The sequence below is a fragment of the Macaca nemestrina genome, chromosome 1, assembly GCF_043159975.1.
Source record: "Macaca nemestrina isolate mMacNem1 chromosome 1, mMacNem.hap1, whole genome shotgun sequence".
NCBI classification, from domain to species: domain Eukaryota; kingdom Metazoa; phylum Chordata; class Mammalia; order Primates; family Cercopithecidae; genus Macaca; species Macaca nemestrina.
Window position 1 is genome coordinate 213,841,104 of NC_092125.1, and position 14,399 is coordinate 213,855,502.

The 14,399-nt window shown below is 48.6% G+C and overlaps 2 protein-coding genes across 3 annotated transcripts in view; one reads left to right on the forward strand and one right to left on the reverse strand.

The window, feature by feature from the left end:
- On the reverse strand, window positions 1-7,466 carry LOC105483095 (UBX domain protein 10). Of its 2 annotated transcripts, none has more exons than XM_011743729.2 (2): window positions 7,358-7,466; window positions 1-2,971 (listed from the first exon to the last, which is right to left on the reverse strand). In XM_011743729.2, exon 2 carries the CDS (start codon window positions 2,954-2,956, stop codon window positions 2,114-2,116), a length of 843 nt encoding a protein of 280 aa, XP_011742031.1. In that variant the 5' UTR covers window positions 2,957-2,971; window positions 7,358-7,466; the 3' UTR covers window positions 1-2,113. The 2 variants fall into 2 exon arrangements, with proteins under 2 accessions (XP_011742031.1, XP_011742032.1); XM_011743730.3 differs by lacking the exon at window positions 7,358-7,466 and adding an exon at window positions 6,991-7,236.
- The window catches only part of LOC105483094 (phospholipase A2 group IIC), a 23,856-nt gene continuing 16,678 nt past the window's right edge, over window positions 7,222-14,399 (forward strand). Inside the window, exon 1 of the mRNA XM_071099269.1 lies at window positions 7,222-7,405. The gene's annotated coding sequence lies outside the window, so the exon portion shown is untranslated. The remainder of the gene's footprint in view (window positions 7,406-14,399) is intronic.

Genomic DNA, 14,399 nt, shown 5'->3' on the forward strand with positions numbered 1-14,399 from the left:
TAAGTTTCACACAAGTTGGTTTTTATTGTTAGTAACATCATCTTTTGTCCAAAAAAAAAAAAAGTTTATTATGATGGTTTGAGTCTAGCTTTATTCATATATCCTAAAATATTTCTATGCTTATGCCTTCCACTTTTTCCCAACCCCAAAATTCTAAGCTCACCAGCAGCAGCAAATCCTAAGCGTAGAAGATTCTAACTCCTTCAAGCTTGCTCCATTTCACTCAAGTTTTCTAAAGCTTTCCTGTCTGGAGAAATTACCAAGTCCCAGGTGGGTGGCATTTTATTCTTACCACGGAGTAGGTGTGATTTTTATGGGAGGCTCTTCCCCCAGCCTCCTAGATCAGACGTAGAGTTACATGCCCGAGTCCTGGTGGGAAGTGAAATTCCTGTACTTTTAGGTTCTGGGCTCAAGTTCCCTCTGCTGTGGTCATTAACGGGAAGAGGTGGCCAGTTGTGTGGGCCTGCCCGAGGCACCACTGGCCCCAGCTGACCTTTCCAATCAAAGGCATGGCTGACCAAACCAGGATGGTATTAAGAAATTCTGTAAAACGTTCAGAAATAACCTATTCTAGAGTGATCTGGGTGGTGTGGGATACAGTTAGGACAAGGCCAGCCGCTTTCTTCTGAGCAAATGGCAGTGGTGCCCATCTCCACGGCTAAGCCTCAGTATGCAACAAAAACACTCCCAACCATGCACCTTATCTGAGCACAGGATGCGCTTGTTGCTGGGGTAGCCACATTTATATGCTTCTGGAACTCCTGATTCCTGCCTTCTCTCTGTATACCCAGGAGGCGGGGGTACACACTAGAACTCAGGGCTTCGTGATGACCAAGCTCTGGGGGAACAACATGCCCAGAACGTCTGAGTGTTCCCTACTCTGAAGGATGATTTGGCCATAAAAGGGATCAGATGAGTCATGGAGTCTGGCTGAACTTGCAATAGAAGAGAACATTGGCAAATTGTCCATATCATCACTTCAAAGTTGGAAACACAAGACTCCATGGTCTTCAAAGCAGCTCAGGCTAAGACAGGCTGATGTACTTCATGACGGCCAACCAGATGCTTGGGGCACATGGTCTTTCAGTACAGGCACAGCAGAGTAACACCAGACCAAGGCACCTCCCTCCTCCTCCAGAGGTTCTAAGTCAGAACAGGCACCTCTGTCACAGCTCCAAAGGACACTCCATGTTTGAAGTGGGCAACACACAAACTGGGGAATAAAACAACTGCTCCAACCCCAGATAAGCCAAGGAAGTTGTCAGTACAAACCCGTTTAGACTTAGAGGTTTGTACATTTTAAAAACAAAAGATTCCATTACTGACAAAAGCAAAAGAAATCAGATTGCACTGGCTTTTTCTGTTTTGGAAGATTTCAGCCCACAAAGTAGCTACCAGAAGTTGTAAACCTAGTCAGTCTCTATTTAAAAGTAGCTACTGGGTAATCCATGCTCACGGAAGCAACTTACTTTCAAGCTCTAGAACTATTTTAGAAAAGCTGATGTTTTGGGGGAAGAAAACCCATTCTTCCCTTCGATGCCACCTCATACAAATAATAAATCCCTAAGAAACTAACCATGCATGGCCAAGGGCTACTTCCAAAGACGGGGTCAACAAGTATTTCTTTAAAATACTTGCAAGAAACACAAATGCCAGTTAGATAGTTCCTACACCCTGGTTATTTACCAGACTAGAATCCACTCTGGGAAGTGTTTAATCCTGCATCAAATACAGAAAGGAAAGCATTGGCTTCAAGAGAATCAGAGTTCACTGTAAAGGCAAGCTGGTGTTCCAAAAGGACCATTAGTTTAGAAGGACCCCAAACTCTGGAAAGGAGAAGTCGTGATCACCACTGTTTCAGGAACAGCCTTGGTAACTTGCCAGTTATGCTGGTGGCGGAGAGAATGGAACAGCTGGAAGGGAGCCTTCTCAGCGCACTTGGCGCAGGCACAGATTTCACTGCTTCAGAGGACACGCAGTGGAAACGAGAGTCCCACGCTTCCCAGTTGCACCAGGTCCACATGGCACTTGAAACAGGCTGCCTGGGAGGCCACGACGCCCAAGCATGCTCCTTTGCTCAGAGACCCAGGACCTCAGCTGGGTGGCTGTAGACTCAGGGCCACCCTTCCCCATCTTCCAGTGAGATGCCCAGCACAGACTTGTGGGGGATTCGGCACTCTTGTAGAGATTTGGTGAGGTCAGAAAATCGCCTCCTGGGCACCTCCATTGTTTCAATGCTGCAGTGTCGGTAGGAGGTTTTGTTTTTCTGTTCCGCCACAGCAACAATGGTTTGCAAATCATCAGTTGGCCGGAAATGGCGTACAAACCTTTGGCCTGTTGGTGATCTGACAGCAAGCAGCAACCTTGGTTCTTGGTCCGATGGTTCCTCCAGGTTTCCAGCCCTGGAAGAGCCCTGTTTCTTGGTTCGGATGATGAATTTCCTCTCCATGGCAAAAGCTTGAGCTCTGGAATCTTGTTCACTTGTCTTCATGCTGCAGGTCTCCTCTTGGTAAAGAGCCTGGATACTGCTCAGTTGCAGTGAGCTGGCCTTTTTGGCGACGCTTTCCACAGCCTCCTCCTCTGGGTTCTTTCTGTTGATAGAAGGAAGGACTGGATACTTATTGAGAGAAGAGGAAGCTCCAATGGGAACTTGCTGCAGCAGCTCAGGGATCTCATCAGAAGCTCCCTGGTTTGGAGATTTGGGTGCACAGGCTCCTGGTTTTTGGCTGCTTGGCGACTCATAGGGAATGGCTGGAGGCGGAGATGGTATATGATGAGCGCACACCTCTGCGCCCTGGGATTTTTGCAGACTTGGTCTTGTCCGTCCCTTGGCGGACTTGGGCCTTATCATGTGCATATTTAGTGAGTTTGGCTGCCAAATGAGGTTGTCAACTGCTGTGCTGACAACAGTGCTACACTCAGGTGGTGCTATATTCACAGGGGCTTCTGTGGCCATTGCTTCTCAAGACCCCTAAGGAAGCAGGAAAAAAACAGGAGACCGTGGGTTAAACTTCCTGGGACTCCTAGATCCAAGCCATTCCCTCCCTGAGTGCCCAGAATAAGCACAAATTTCTGGCATCTAGAAAGGGGCACCAGCTGCAATTTATTCATTCAGGCATGCATTCATTTATTTTAGGCACTTGGGAGGCATCAGCGAAACGAAGTCCTTGCAATGTAAATCATTATAGTGAGGAAAGACGGGGGTTAAACGCCACAAGTAAATAGACATTTTCAAAGAGTAACAACTGCTATCAAGAAAATAAAAAGTATTGCACCTAAGCGTGATTAAGGTGGGGGACTAATTCTTACTCTTTTAGGAGGGGGGAAGTTTCTGGTAAAAACCAGAAAACCTGCTGTGTTTCAAGAAAACTTCATTTTTGGACTCTGAAATTTGAATTTCAGATAATTTTCATGTGTCACAAAATACGCTCTTTTGATTCTTCTTCAATGATTTTAAAATGTGAAAGCTATTCTAAGTTCATGAGCCACACAAAATAGGTGACAGGCCGGATTTGGGCTGTGGGCCATCATTTGTTGGTCGCTGTCCTATAGCAACTCTGGGCATATGCTAATTCTACAGATGTGTGAGCCAGAAAGGTAGAGTGATTTCCTGATGGTCACACAGCCAGCTGGTGGCAGAGCAAGAGATAGGACCCAGGTCTTGTGACACCCGGTCCTGTGTCCTCTATACCCATACAAGCTGCTTCCTGAGCCCAGCACATCACATTCTGTATGTCTACTAGCTGCTCACATTTCCTTCTTTCTTTCTTTCTTTCTTTCTTTTTTTTTTTTTTTTTTGAGACAGAGTCTCACTCCATCACTCAGGCTGCAATGCAGTGACACGATCTCAGCTCATTGCAATCTCCGCCTCCCAGGTTCAAGCAATTCTTGTGCCTCAGCCTCCCGAGCTGTTCAGACTTCTGTCTTCCCAGCTACCTGACAGGCACCCTGGGGCCTCTGTATCTGGATCTCCCACCAAGAGTCTATGTGAGTCCTGGTTAAATCCGCCAGAAGCAATGAACTGAAGCATGGTGGGAGGCGTGAACATTTCTCTGTGCAGACCCGGAATTGCTAAACCATGACACCTCCTCTTTCATTGCCATCTTGGTGGCCACTTCACTAACACTACTACCAGCACCTCCTCCTCCCAATCTCCAGTTGCATCTTTCCCTAAACATTGCAGACATCTTGTTGGGCTCCCTGCCTCCCTCTGAGTCCTGACCACCACTGTGACTCCTGACTTTTCTGCTCACAAGTGAACCTGGCCTCTCCTAGCCTTCTAAAGACCTTCTGGTGACTTTCCAGTGATTCATGATCCCCAAGAAACAGCATATTTGGGAGCAAAGGACAGAGGACTGGGTGTCACAAGGTGTGGGTTCAATTTCAGCTTTTCTGCCACTGGCTAGCTACCTGATCAAGGGGCAATCACTAGACCTTTCCGGCACAAAACTTTCCTCATCTATCAAATTAGCTAAATGATCTTAGAGGTATTACTTAAATACCTCAGAACATCAGTCTTTTTTTCTGTAACATGAGGATAATAACATGAAATAATGTAGGTAAGGCGGGAAGCACCAGGCTTAGTGCATGGTAGAAACTTAATTAAACGTTAAGGGATTTTGTTGTTGTTGTTGTTGTTGTTGTTGTTGTTTGCTTTGGGTTGTCTGTTTAGTGCTTTCTGTCTGCTAAATTCAAAAGCCTTCCTTGTTTTGCTCTAGAACTTTTCCCCTGTGTCCTTGGTGATTCTACTCCTAGTCAACCAGCTGGGTGAGTCCTGAAACTCATGCCTGCCCTGCCTGTCCACTGCACAGAAACACAGGGAGGTGGATTGCAATGAGCTACCACCTATTCAGTTGCCTCAAAAACATGTGAAAAAAAAATCCTGAGTTGATCACTTCTCTTCTAATTCTACATTTTACTTACCTCAAATTCACTTCCCATAGAATGATTACTTCCTGCAAATTCATTCCTTTCATCACAAAATCTTCAATGTAATCTGAGCTTCTCAGGGTATGTATTCTAACCTTACCATTCCGTGCATGTAACCACTGCTGCCTAATTTTAGGGAGTATCTGCTTCCTCTCCACTCAAACCAGGACCAAACAAAACACAGCATCCCTGTATCTTCCTGATGTCCTGCTCAATTCAAAATCCGGGACAAAGCTACCCTCTTTTAAAGGCCTCTATGTCGGCTGCATTCTACTCACAGCCTGAGTCTCTCTCCACTCCCCATTTTCCACTTCTCCCTCGTCTTTCACACCCAGTCTGGCTGCTAGTAGCTCAGGAGCCTTCTCCTTAGCAAAGTTTTGGCATCAAAAAAGACTGCCCATCTCCTTGTTAATTTCATCTATTTTCTGATCAACTGTGAAGAATGTGTTTTTCCCCCTTTAGTCTCATTCTCAAGTCTTTCTCTGGCAATTAGCAGCTCTGCACTTTCACTCAGGATGGCAGGAGAAGGTCATAACTGTCCAACTGTTCTGCCAAAGATAAGCTCCACAGGCAAACCCACGCCCCTCTCGGCCCACCCTCCCCACTTGTGGAATGGCTATTAATTTGCCACAGCTTCTACAGAATTATCACAGGCTTGGCTTCCAACACCCACACATGCCTCAGGAAGGTTTAGCTGTCAGTGAGTTTGGTAACTTAGAAACCTCTTCCTTAACAACTTTGATGAGGAGAGTCATGTGTTCTCACAGGCTCTCTGTGGGATTATTTTTAACAGTAAAACTTGAGTATGTGCATGCACTTTCTATACCTTTTGGTTCTATATAATTATCCATGTTCAGGGGGTGTCATATTCAAGACACCCTGGTCATAAGATAACATGACTGTGAGCTATCTCAGAGAAAAACCTCAATTATGACTAATTCCTAGGAGCCCACTCATGGTTATTTAGAGACTAACACCTCCTTCAGGTAAAACCATTATATCCAACCTGCTTTCATAACCCACTGCCTCCTCCCGAGCACAGGGACCATCTGTTACACGGAGGGAACACCAGCTCTCCCCAGCAGCCATCACATAGGGATGGGGCGGTTGGGGAAACAGGTGTCTGGGGATCTGGGCCAACTGTGCCTTTATATTCACACGTCGGGTCCTGAACTCTGCCCGCCGCCCTCAGTCCAGGAAAGCTCCTAGCAGCAGCCATCATTATCCCTGCTCAGTTCATTTCACCACCTCTAGGCCTGGCAGCCGCTCAACCACAAACTGATTTGACAAGATCTAGGCGTAGGCATCTACCAAGCTGCCAAGCTGAATAGGCGAGTGGCCTGTTTACTTAAACACAATAGCTGCGCCCCAGAGGCCTGCTAGGAGTCAGGAAGCAAACACTGCCAACTGTTTCCAAGAAGTTGCCAGAAGGGCAGGTGCCCATTCCTTAAGATTCATCAGCAAATCAACTGGAAAGAAGGAAATGTGGATGGGGGAAGCTAAAGCAGGGCTCCTGCTTTCTAAGGGTGCCCACCACCCACCACAGGGTCAGACCACCCTATTTCACTCACAACCCAAATCTAAGCCTACAGTATATGCAGTAAAATATAACCACCTACATACCATCTGCTGGTATATACCAAGATACATACATTTGAATTGGTCTTTTAAAACTGTATCAGTTAATCCTATCCGTTGCCACTCCCCACCCCCAACCCACACCCCCACCAGGCTTTCAGGATAAAAATGCTCTGAAGAACCAACAGGAGATGGTGGTTGGCCTGAGAATGAAAAAACTCTGGTACCATTCCCAGTTCTACCCCAAACTAGTGATTAGAATACACTGTCCTATGCAGAGTGCCACACTGAACCACAAGCCACCAAGTGATCAAATGTTTGGAAAGAGAATTAGGGATGATTCCAGAGACAGAAGGGCAAGGAAGTGGTGGGGATAACTCAATTATGTCCAAGTTCCAGCGCCCTAGAAGGCAACAGGCTTAAGGGGTGGAGGAGGGATCTGGGGGAGGGGCGAGAAAGAGCGTTTAGAAAGTGAGAACTGACTTCAGTGAAAGAGCACAGGACTGGGGGAGGGTCCATCTGGTTCCGGTCTCTGCCCTGCCGGAGACTGGGACGTCCTTTTCTCTCCCTGGGTCTGTGTCCCCATCGCTACATCCCAGCCTGGAGGGCATGGCCCAGCGGTTGCATAGGTCCCTTTGGTAAAGGTGAGCTCTGGCCAGGCTTGCTTTGCCTCGGGAGCAGACTTTTCTACAGGTTCCTCGCCTGTCTCCCGGGGTTCGCGTCCCTGGGGCTGGGGCTGGGGAGGCCCTCAAGGGTGACGTGCTGGGGGCTCGGGGACTGGCTTCCCCCGGCCCCTTCCAGGCCCGGCGGAGGCCAAGGGCAGGCCGCCGGGTCTGGCAGCCGCGCTCACCTAGCCGTTCCGCTCCATCCGCCGCCTGCGCCCAGCTCTGTCCCGCTGGTAAACAGCCCTGGTCTCCCGGGCAACGCCGCGGGGTGGGGGGCCACGTGCTTCCGCCGTGACCGGAACCGGCCTGGGTCGGGTGGGGTCCAGTTGGGTCTGGTCGGGTCGGGTCGGGTGGGGTCGGTGGGGGCCGCTGGGCCAGGAGGGCGGAGGCCATGAGCTCCAGGTCGGTGGATTGCCAGCCGTATTGCCTGGCCTGGAGGCGACAGGGACCTGCGGCCTCCTTCTCTCCTCCTCTTCCTAGCGTCACCTGCCTCTGTTTCTCGCTGGGGAGAGTGTCTGGGAGAAGGAGAGCCCTAGCCGGGGCGTGGAGGCGCAGGGAGCAGCACCACTAGTCTCAAACCCCGTTTCTCACTTTGGGTCAGGTCCTGAGCCTCTCAGTGTCCCTGGTTTTAAAATGAGGCTGTGGGACTGATGGATTCTCGGAACCCTAGACTCTGAGTGGATGCTTCTAGGGTATCTGAGTTGCGGGGAGCAGGGTCCCCATCCTCAGTACAGCCCTTTCAGTGCCAGATCCCTGACCTCCTCATTTTCACATCAGCCTCCCACCCCGGGCCACACTGGGAACCTTATCAACAGCATCTGCACCTCCTTTGATGTCCCCAGCCACAATCTCTTCCACTTCCAGCCGCTTGAGTCACTTCTGCTGTATCTGTTTTTCACCATCTTTGGGCTACCTGTCCATTGCTGTCTCTGCTTTCCCCCTTGCTATCAACCTGCTTCTTCCCTATCCTGGCCCATCCCTCAGCCTTCTCAAAAGGATCCTCCCTCCCCGAGTCCTGCTCTCCTTCCATCTGATGAAACCCCAAGCCAAATCAGTCCGCCTACACATGGGTACTGAAGAAGGCTTGGCCAGCCACACACCTTGGTGTAACAAACAGGAGGTCTCTAACCTCAATTAGACCATCAGCCCTGCACTTCCATCCCCGACCAACCATTGGGTTCTCTCTCCCTCCTTTCTTCTTTCTTCCTTTTTTTTTTTTTTTTTTTTTTGAAGGGGAGACAGGGTCTTGCCCCTTCACCCAGGCTGGAGTGCAGTGGTGCAATCACAGCTCACTGCAGCCTGGACCTCCCCAGCTCAGCCTGCCTTATAGCTGGGACTACAGGCGTGCATCACCATGCCTGGCTAATTTTTATTATATTTTGTAGAATAGGGTTCTGCCATGCTGCTGAGGTTGGTCTCGAAGTCTTGGGCTCAAGTGATCCTCCCGCCTCAGCCTCTCAAAGTGCTGGGATTACAGACATGAGCCACCTCACCCAGCCTCTGCTTTCTTCTCAATAGCTATTTCAAAACGTCGTTTTGCTCCCGAAACCTCCCACCTTTCCCTCTCCCACCTCCCTCCCTCCCTCCTCCCTCTTAGAAGATACCTTTACTGCCCTCTTCAGAGAAAAAATAGAAGCCATCAGATGGAAACTTCCTCAGCCTTCTGCCATCAGGCCTGCAAACTTGCCTGCCTACGCTTCCTTGTTTTTCTCCCTCCCTCCAGTTCTAATGTCTTCTGATTCTCTCCAAGGTGAATTGCTCCTCCGTGGGTGCTTGGAAGCCCATTTCTGACCACACATATACACACCCTCACACTCCCTCTGACCCTAGAAGATTCCTCCCGACCCTCCCTCATCTGCCTAATTCCCGTCGTTCACCCTTCAGGTCCCAACCTCATGGATGAAGTCTTTCTTCCAAGGTGGAATTAAGATTTCTTCGAAAGAAGCCTTAACTGGACTATTGTCTGCCAAGCTCTGTTCTAGACTCATGGGATACGCAGATGAATAATTTACTGACAGTATCATTAGAAGATAATGTTAGTAGACGTGCACGAACCATAAATTCAGGCCAAGCATGGTGGCTCATGGCTGTAATCCCAGCACTTTGACAGACCGAGGTGGGAGGATCACTTGAAGCCAGGAGTTTGAGACCAGCCATGGGCAACATGGTGAGGCCCTATCTCTCCAAAAACAAAGAAAAAAAGAACGATAGATTCATTATCTAGCATGTGGCAAAATATTTGCTATCTGGTCTGTCCTGGACATGTGGACACAGGATTGCGACAGGAGCGCAATTCTAACCGTCTTTCAAGACGTTCACAATCTGGTTGAGAGAATGCTTTTCACGCTGATGAACAGTTACAAATCAGATTATTTTCAATACAATTTGAGCCCAGGGTAGAATAGCAGGCACAGGCTGGACACGATTAGGTGCCGAGTGATTAGCACAGACAAGGCAGTTCTTTGGGGGCCGTGAAAGAAGATCATTTCAGTGGTGGTGTTTCTGCTCATCTCAGAAGGGAAGGCCGTGACCCGTGGGAGTTGCTGGGGAGGGCCTGGGCTGGGCCCAGCCTCTCGTTTGAGTTGCCCCCTCACACACACTGGTCATCCAGGAAGCTTCTGTGGCCCTCGGAATGTGTAAAAGATGGTGGTTTTAGGAGCTGCTGGTTTTGCAACTGAGTGCTGGCGGCTTATTTCTTGTTAATGATTCTGTCAAAAGTGTCTTAGCGATGCTCTTCAGCCCTTCAGCGCCCACCCAAAAAAGATTAAAGTGGATTCTTCATCAGCTATTTTAAAATCACCTAAGAATTATGCAATCCTTTGGAGAATCAAATTGGCTTCTCACCTCGTGTGTGTGTGCGTGTGTGCGCACGCGTGCCTTTGCCAGTGCACAGTGAAATGGCGGTCTGTTTAATGTCAGCAGTACGTGCAGTTAATGTCAGCAGTACGTGCAGTTAATGTCAGCAGTACATGCCTTTCGCTCTGCAGTGTTGTGTAATGCACAGCCCCAGGGGGAGGCAGGAGAGGAGGAAAGGAAAGCGCCAGTCCATTGCTGTGCCTCTGCTGCCTTTGTCCCCGACCTTCTATAAAGAGGATATCTTCAAAGGATGGACCCCATAATGCCTGGTGTCTGGCACATACCCAGAGTGGATCTCAGTAAACATGGGCAGAGGTCATTGCCCTGCCAGCTGAAATGTAGACTCACCTTCCTTTCCAGCCATGTCCCGATCTACTCTCTAGCTCTCTCCCTGGGCTGCAGCCAGCTTGCTCCCCAGATGGGCCCCAGCTTTTTCATCTCCAGTGTCTTTGCTCATGTCTACCCCACCCTGCTTCCTTCCTTGAAGTTAAGCCAAACTGACTGATCCTCCAAGGCCCATCTTAAAAGCCATCTTTTCTGTGAAGCCCTTTCCTGACCACAGCCTCCCCACAAAAGCTCATGTGCTCTCTCTGGTCCCCTTCGGTCCAGTGGAACATGCCCAAGATGGCGCTGTGCACCCTCTCTGAGTCAGCTCCTTTCATCTTCACAGTGCTCCTTCATGGAGGCATCATAGCCCTTTAGAAAACAATGGAGCCTCAGGGTTCCCCCTGGTGAATGAGCAGCAGAGCAATTTTACAACCACATCCAGCTGTTTCCAAAGCCTACCCTGGACCCCAGAGTCCCATCCTCAAGCTCCTCACCTGCATGTTCCCCCAGGGCCCTTATCTGTACTGTCCATTGCACTGGTCGTAGGGACCACAGGCATGGCCTCTGATGCCAAAGCTTGAGTCTGAATCCTGGCTCCACCACTTGCCAGCTGAAGACGTTAGGTAAATGATTTACCTTCGCTGGAATCCAGTTTCCACATCTCCAGAATGGAGATGATAAGCACAGGATTGTTGTGCAGCTAAAATGAGAAAACACATGTTCCAAGGGCTTAGTGAGGGCTAACTCTCATCACATCATCTTCACTTACAGTGTATATCTCCTTCAGTAGGTTATGAGCTCCTTGAAGGCAGGAACTTGCCTGTCTCAGAATCCCCTGCTTTGCCCACACAGTGCTTGCTTTGTGATAGGTACTCAGCCATGATGATGGTGGTGCTGATTCCAAGGCTAGCGTTTCCACTGAGTGATCCAGCAAGCTGCTTATTGGTATCCTCCCCAGCCATATTTGGCTTGGAGTTCAAATGACCTCCCCAGGGGCTGGCTGAAGGTGGGAGCCCCAGTTTCTTAGCAGCTTGTCCTCACAGAGTGGTTGGCCCCATTTAGAATTAGTGACTTCTAGATTTCAGACTCGATAGCCAGTGTCCTGCTCTGCCTGTCCTTGGTCTCATTAGACATGTGGATTGAGATCATGGGTAACCTTTAAGCAGAAGGTGAACCAGGTGGATATTCTAGTAGCAAGGCCAAGAGGCTGGCAGTTAGTCATGGCTCCTGTGATCAGCTTCCCGAGGGGATCTGCAAGAAGGAAGTTTCTGGATGATGAAACTTAACCCTTGAAGTACAGTCATGGGTCACTTAACAATGGGGATACATGCTGAGAACTTCATTGCTAGGCAATTTTGTCATTGTGCAAACATCTTGGAATGTGCTTACCCAAACCTAGATGGTCTAGCCCACTACACAGCTAGGTTATATGGTATAGCCTGTTGCTTCTAGGCCACAAACCTGTACAGCATGTTACTGTTCTAAATACTGTAACACAATGGCAGTTATAACACAACAGTACGTATTTGTGTATCCAAACAGATCTAAACATAGAAAAGGTACAATTTAAAATATGGCATAAAATATAAAAAAGTGTATGCCCATATAGGGCAGCTACCTTATAATCTTATGGGACCACCGTCGTATGTGTGGCCTGTCATTGGACCAAAACGTCCTTATATGGTGCATGACTGTACCGCAGTTTTTTATTATTTTCCCCGTTTTGTTGGAAAATATCCAAAAATGTATAGCCTACTTTCCAGTCTTGTTAAGCAGAACGCATCAAACACTGTAACTCACCTTGGCTACTGTTGGCCAAGTGTTTTCACCTTCAAGAGCCTGTGGAATCTTGCCGGCATTCTGTGGGGGGCCAGAATCATTGTCTGCACCTCTCCGGTGGAGGAAGCTGAGGCTCAGGTAGTTTAAATCTGTCAGGAAGTGGCGGAACAGCTCCAACCCCTTTCTTTGACATAGGCTCCTGAGTTCGTTGCTCTCCGCCCTTGCAGTCTCTTGCACAATGCTACCTTTCCTTGGCAACTTGCAGTCAATAATTGTGCTCCAGGTGCACTAGTTTGATGTGGATGGAGTCAGCTGCCCCAACACACAGTGGCCCAGGCTCCTAGGCTTCATTGATTATCGCTTTAATCACCCCTCTCTTACCTTCCTATTAAGAGAAGCTGCTCTAACTCCATTCCTGTCCGGCTGCTGGGCCTGATAAATGAAGCTGAGCAGCCTGTTGGAATTGCATCTAAAATGAGAGTCTAAGAGTGTTGTGATACTTGCTTCACTGCTTGGGTTGTTTTGGGTTTTGTCTTCTCGGTGATGTTTTGGATAGACATGGAAGCAGGAGAGCTTTCAAGGATTAGGAGTGCCAGCTTTGGAGTCAGACACACCTGGGGTTAAGTCCGCGACCCGTCAGTTTGCAGGGCAAATGACCTGACCTGTGCCAGCTTCAGTTACCCTTATTGGTAAACTGGAATTAATTGTATATGTCTCATCGGGAGGATTCAAAAGGATTCAAGGAGAATCCTGATTCACATCCTGTGCTTAGCCTCCTGTTGGTACTCGAGGGCTTGCAGTTATTGTTTTTATTTCTGTAACTTGAAGTATGATAAGACTCCTATCACTCATTCTCTCATTCATTCATGCCTCAAATATTTATTTACTGCCCGTCTCTCCATGCCTAGTTTCCTTATCTGCAAAACGAGGGTAATAATGGCACTTATCTAGCCGGGAGATGTGAAGATTTAGTGAGTAAATATATGCAAAGTGCTCAGAACCCCTGCAAGGCATAACATAAGTGTGATATATACGTTAGCCATCATCGTCAGTAGTATTAGTTCGTGCCAGGCACTGTGCTAAGAAGGCACTAGGGACAAAGAGGTGAACAAAACAGACATGACCTTTGTCCTTAATGAGCTTGCAGGCTCCATTCACCTTGTTTTCTCTATGGGGAGGAAAGCCAACCAGTGTTTTATCACTGTTGATAAAAGCTGAATTGATGGGTCCAGCAAATGACCCAGATGGTGGCTCCTAAGGACCCTGCAACTTACTGGCTGCTGCCCTAGGGGCTGGCGTGGGAGGCAATGCCATGCTTTCTACATTCTTGCCTCTCATCAAACCTCTGGCCCTCTGGTCCTGTGCTCTTACTTTAGCTTCAGCACAGTTCTAGGCAGCCCCAAATGACTCATCAAATGGAGAGAACCATGCCTGAGTCATAGCTGTGAAGGTCAGTGCATGAAAATGCCCTCAAACCTTCAAAATGCCACACGAACGAGAGGTCTAGGCAGAGAGACTGGCAAGGAGGAAGAGCACTGGATTTGGAGAAAGGGACCAGAGTTTAAGTCCTGGCCCACCTCATAGCTGTGTAGATTTGTTCAGGTTACTTCGCTCTCTGAGAATTGGTCTCCTCCTCTGTCAAATGTGAATGTGATAGAACCCGCCTGGTAGGGTTGTAGTGAGGAGTAAACAGGAGCAGAGCATAAACTTAAGGAGAATTTAGGCCTTCTCAAATACCACGTCTCCTGGGAAGATTTCTGTGACCTTCTCTAGAGAGTTCACTGCTCCTTCCTCTGAGCTCAGAGGCATTTATTTATACAACCACTGGAGCAGTGCTCCTCACTCCACATGGATGCAGACTGAGGTCCCTAGAAACAGACTGACACAAAAAAGTATGTTGCTGGGAGGTTCCAGGAGATACAGCTGTTGGGAAGTGAGCAAGGGAAGAATGGTGAGAGGGAGAAGCTGACATGCAAGGGATAAGCTGACACAGAGGGAGAAGCTAACACAAAAGGGAGAAGCTGGAACAGAGGGAGAAGCTGACACACAAGGGAGAAGCTGGCACAGAGGGAGAAGCCTACGCACAAGGGAGAAGCTGACAAGAGGGAGAAGCTGAACACACAGAGAGAAGCTGACACACAAGGGAGAAGCTGACACAGAGGGAGAAGGTGACATACAAGGAAGGGAGAAGCTGACACACAGAGAGAAGCTGACATAGAGGGAGAAGCTGACACACAAGGGAAAAGTTGACACAGAGGGATAAGC

Excerpts from the sequence above, each read along its gene's own strand:
- LOC105483095 (XM_011743729.2), bottom strand. The coding sequence starts at position 2,956 with ATGGCCACAGAAGCCCCTGTGAATATAGCACCACCTGAGTGTAGCACT.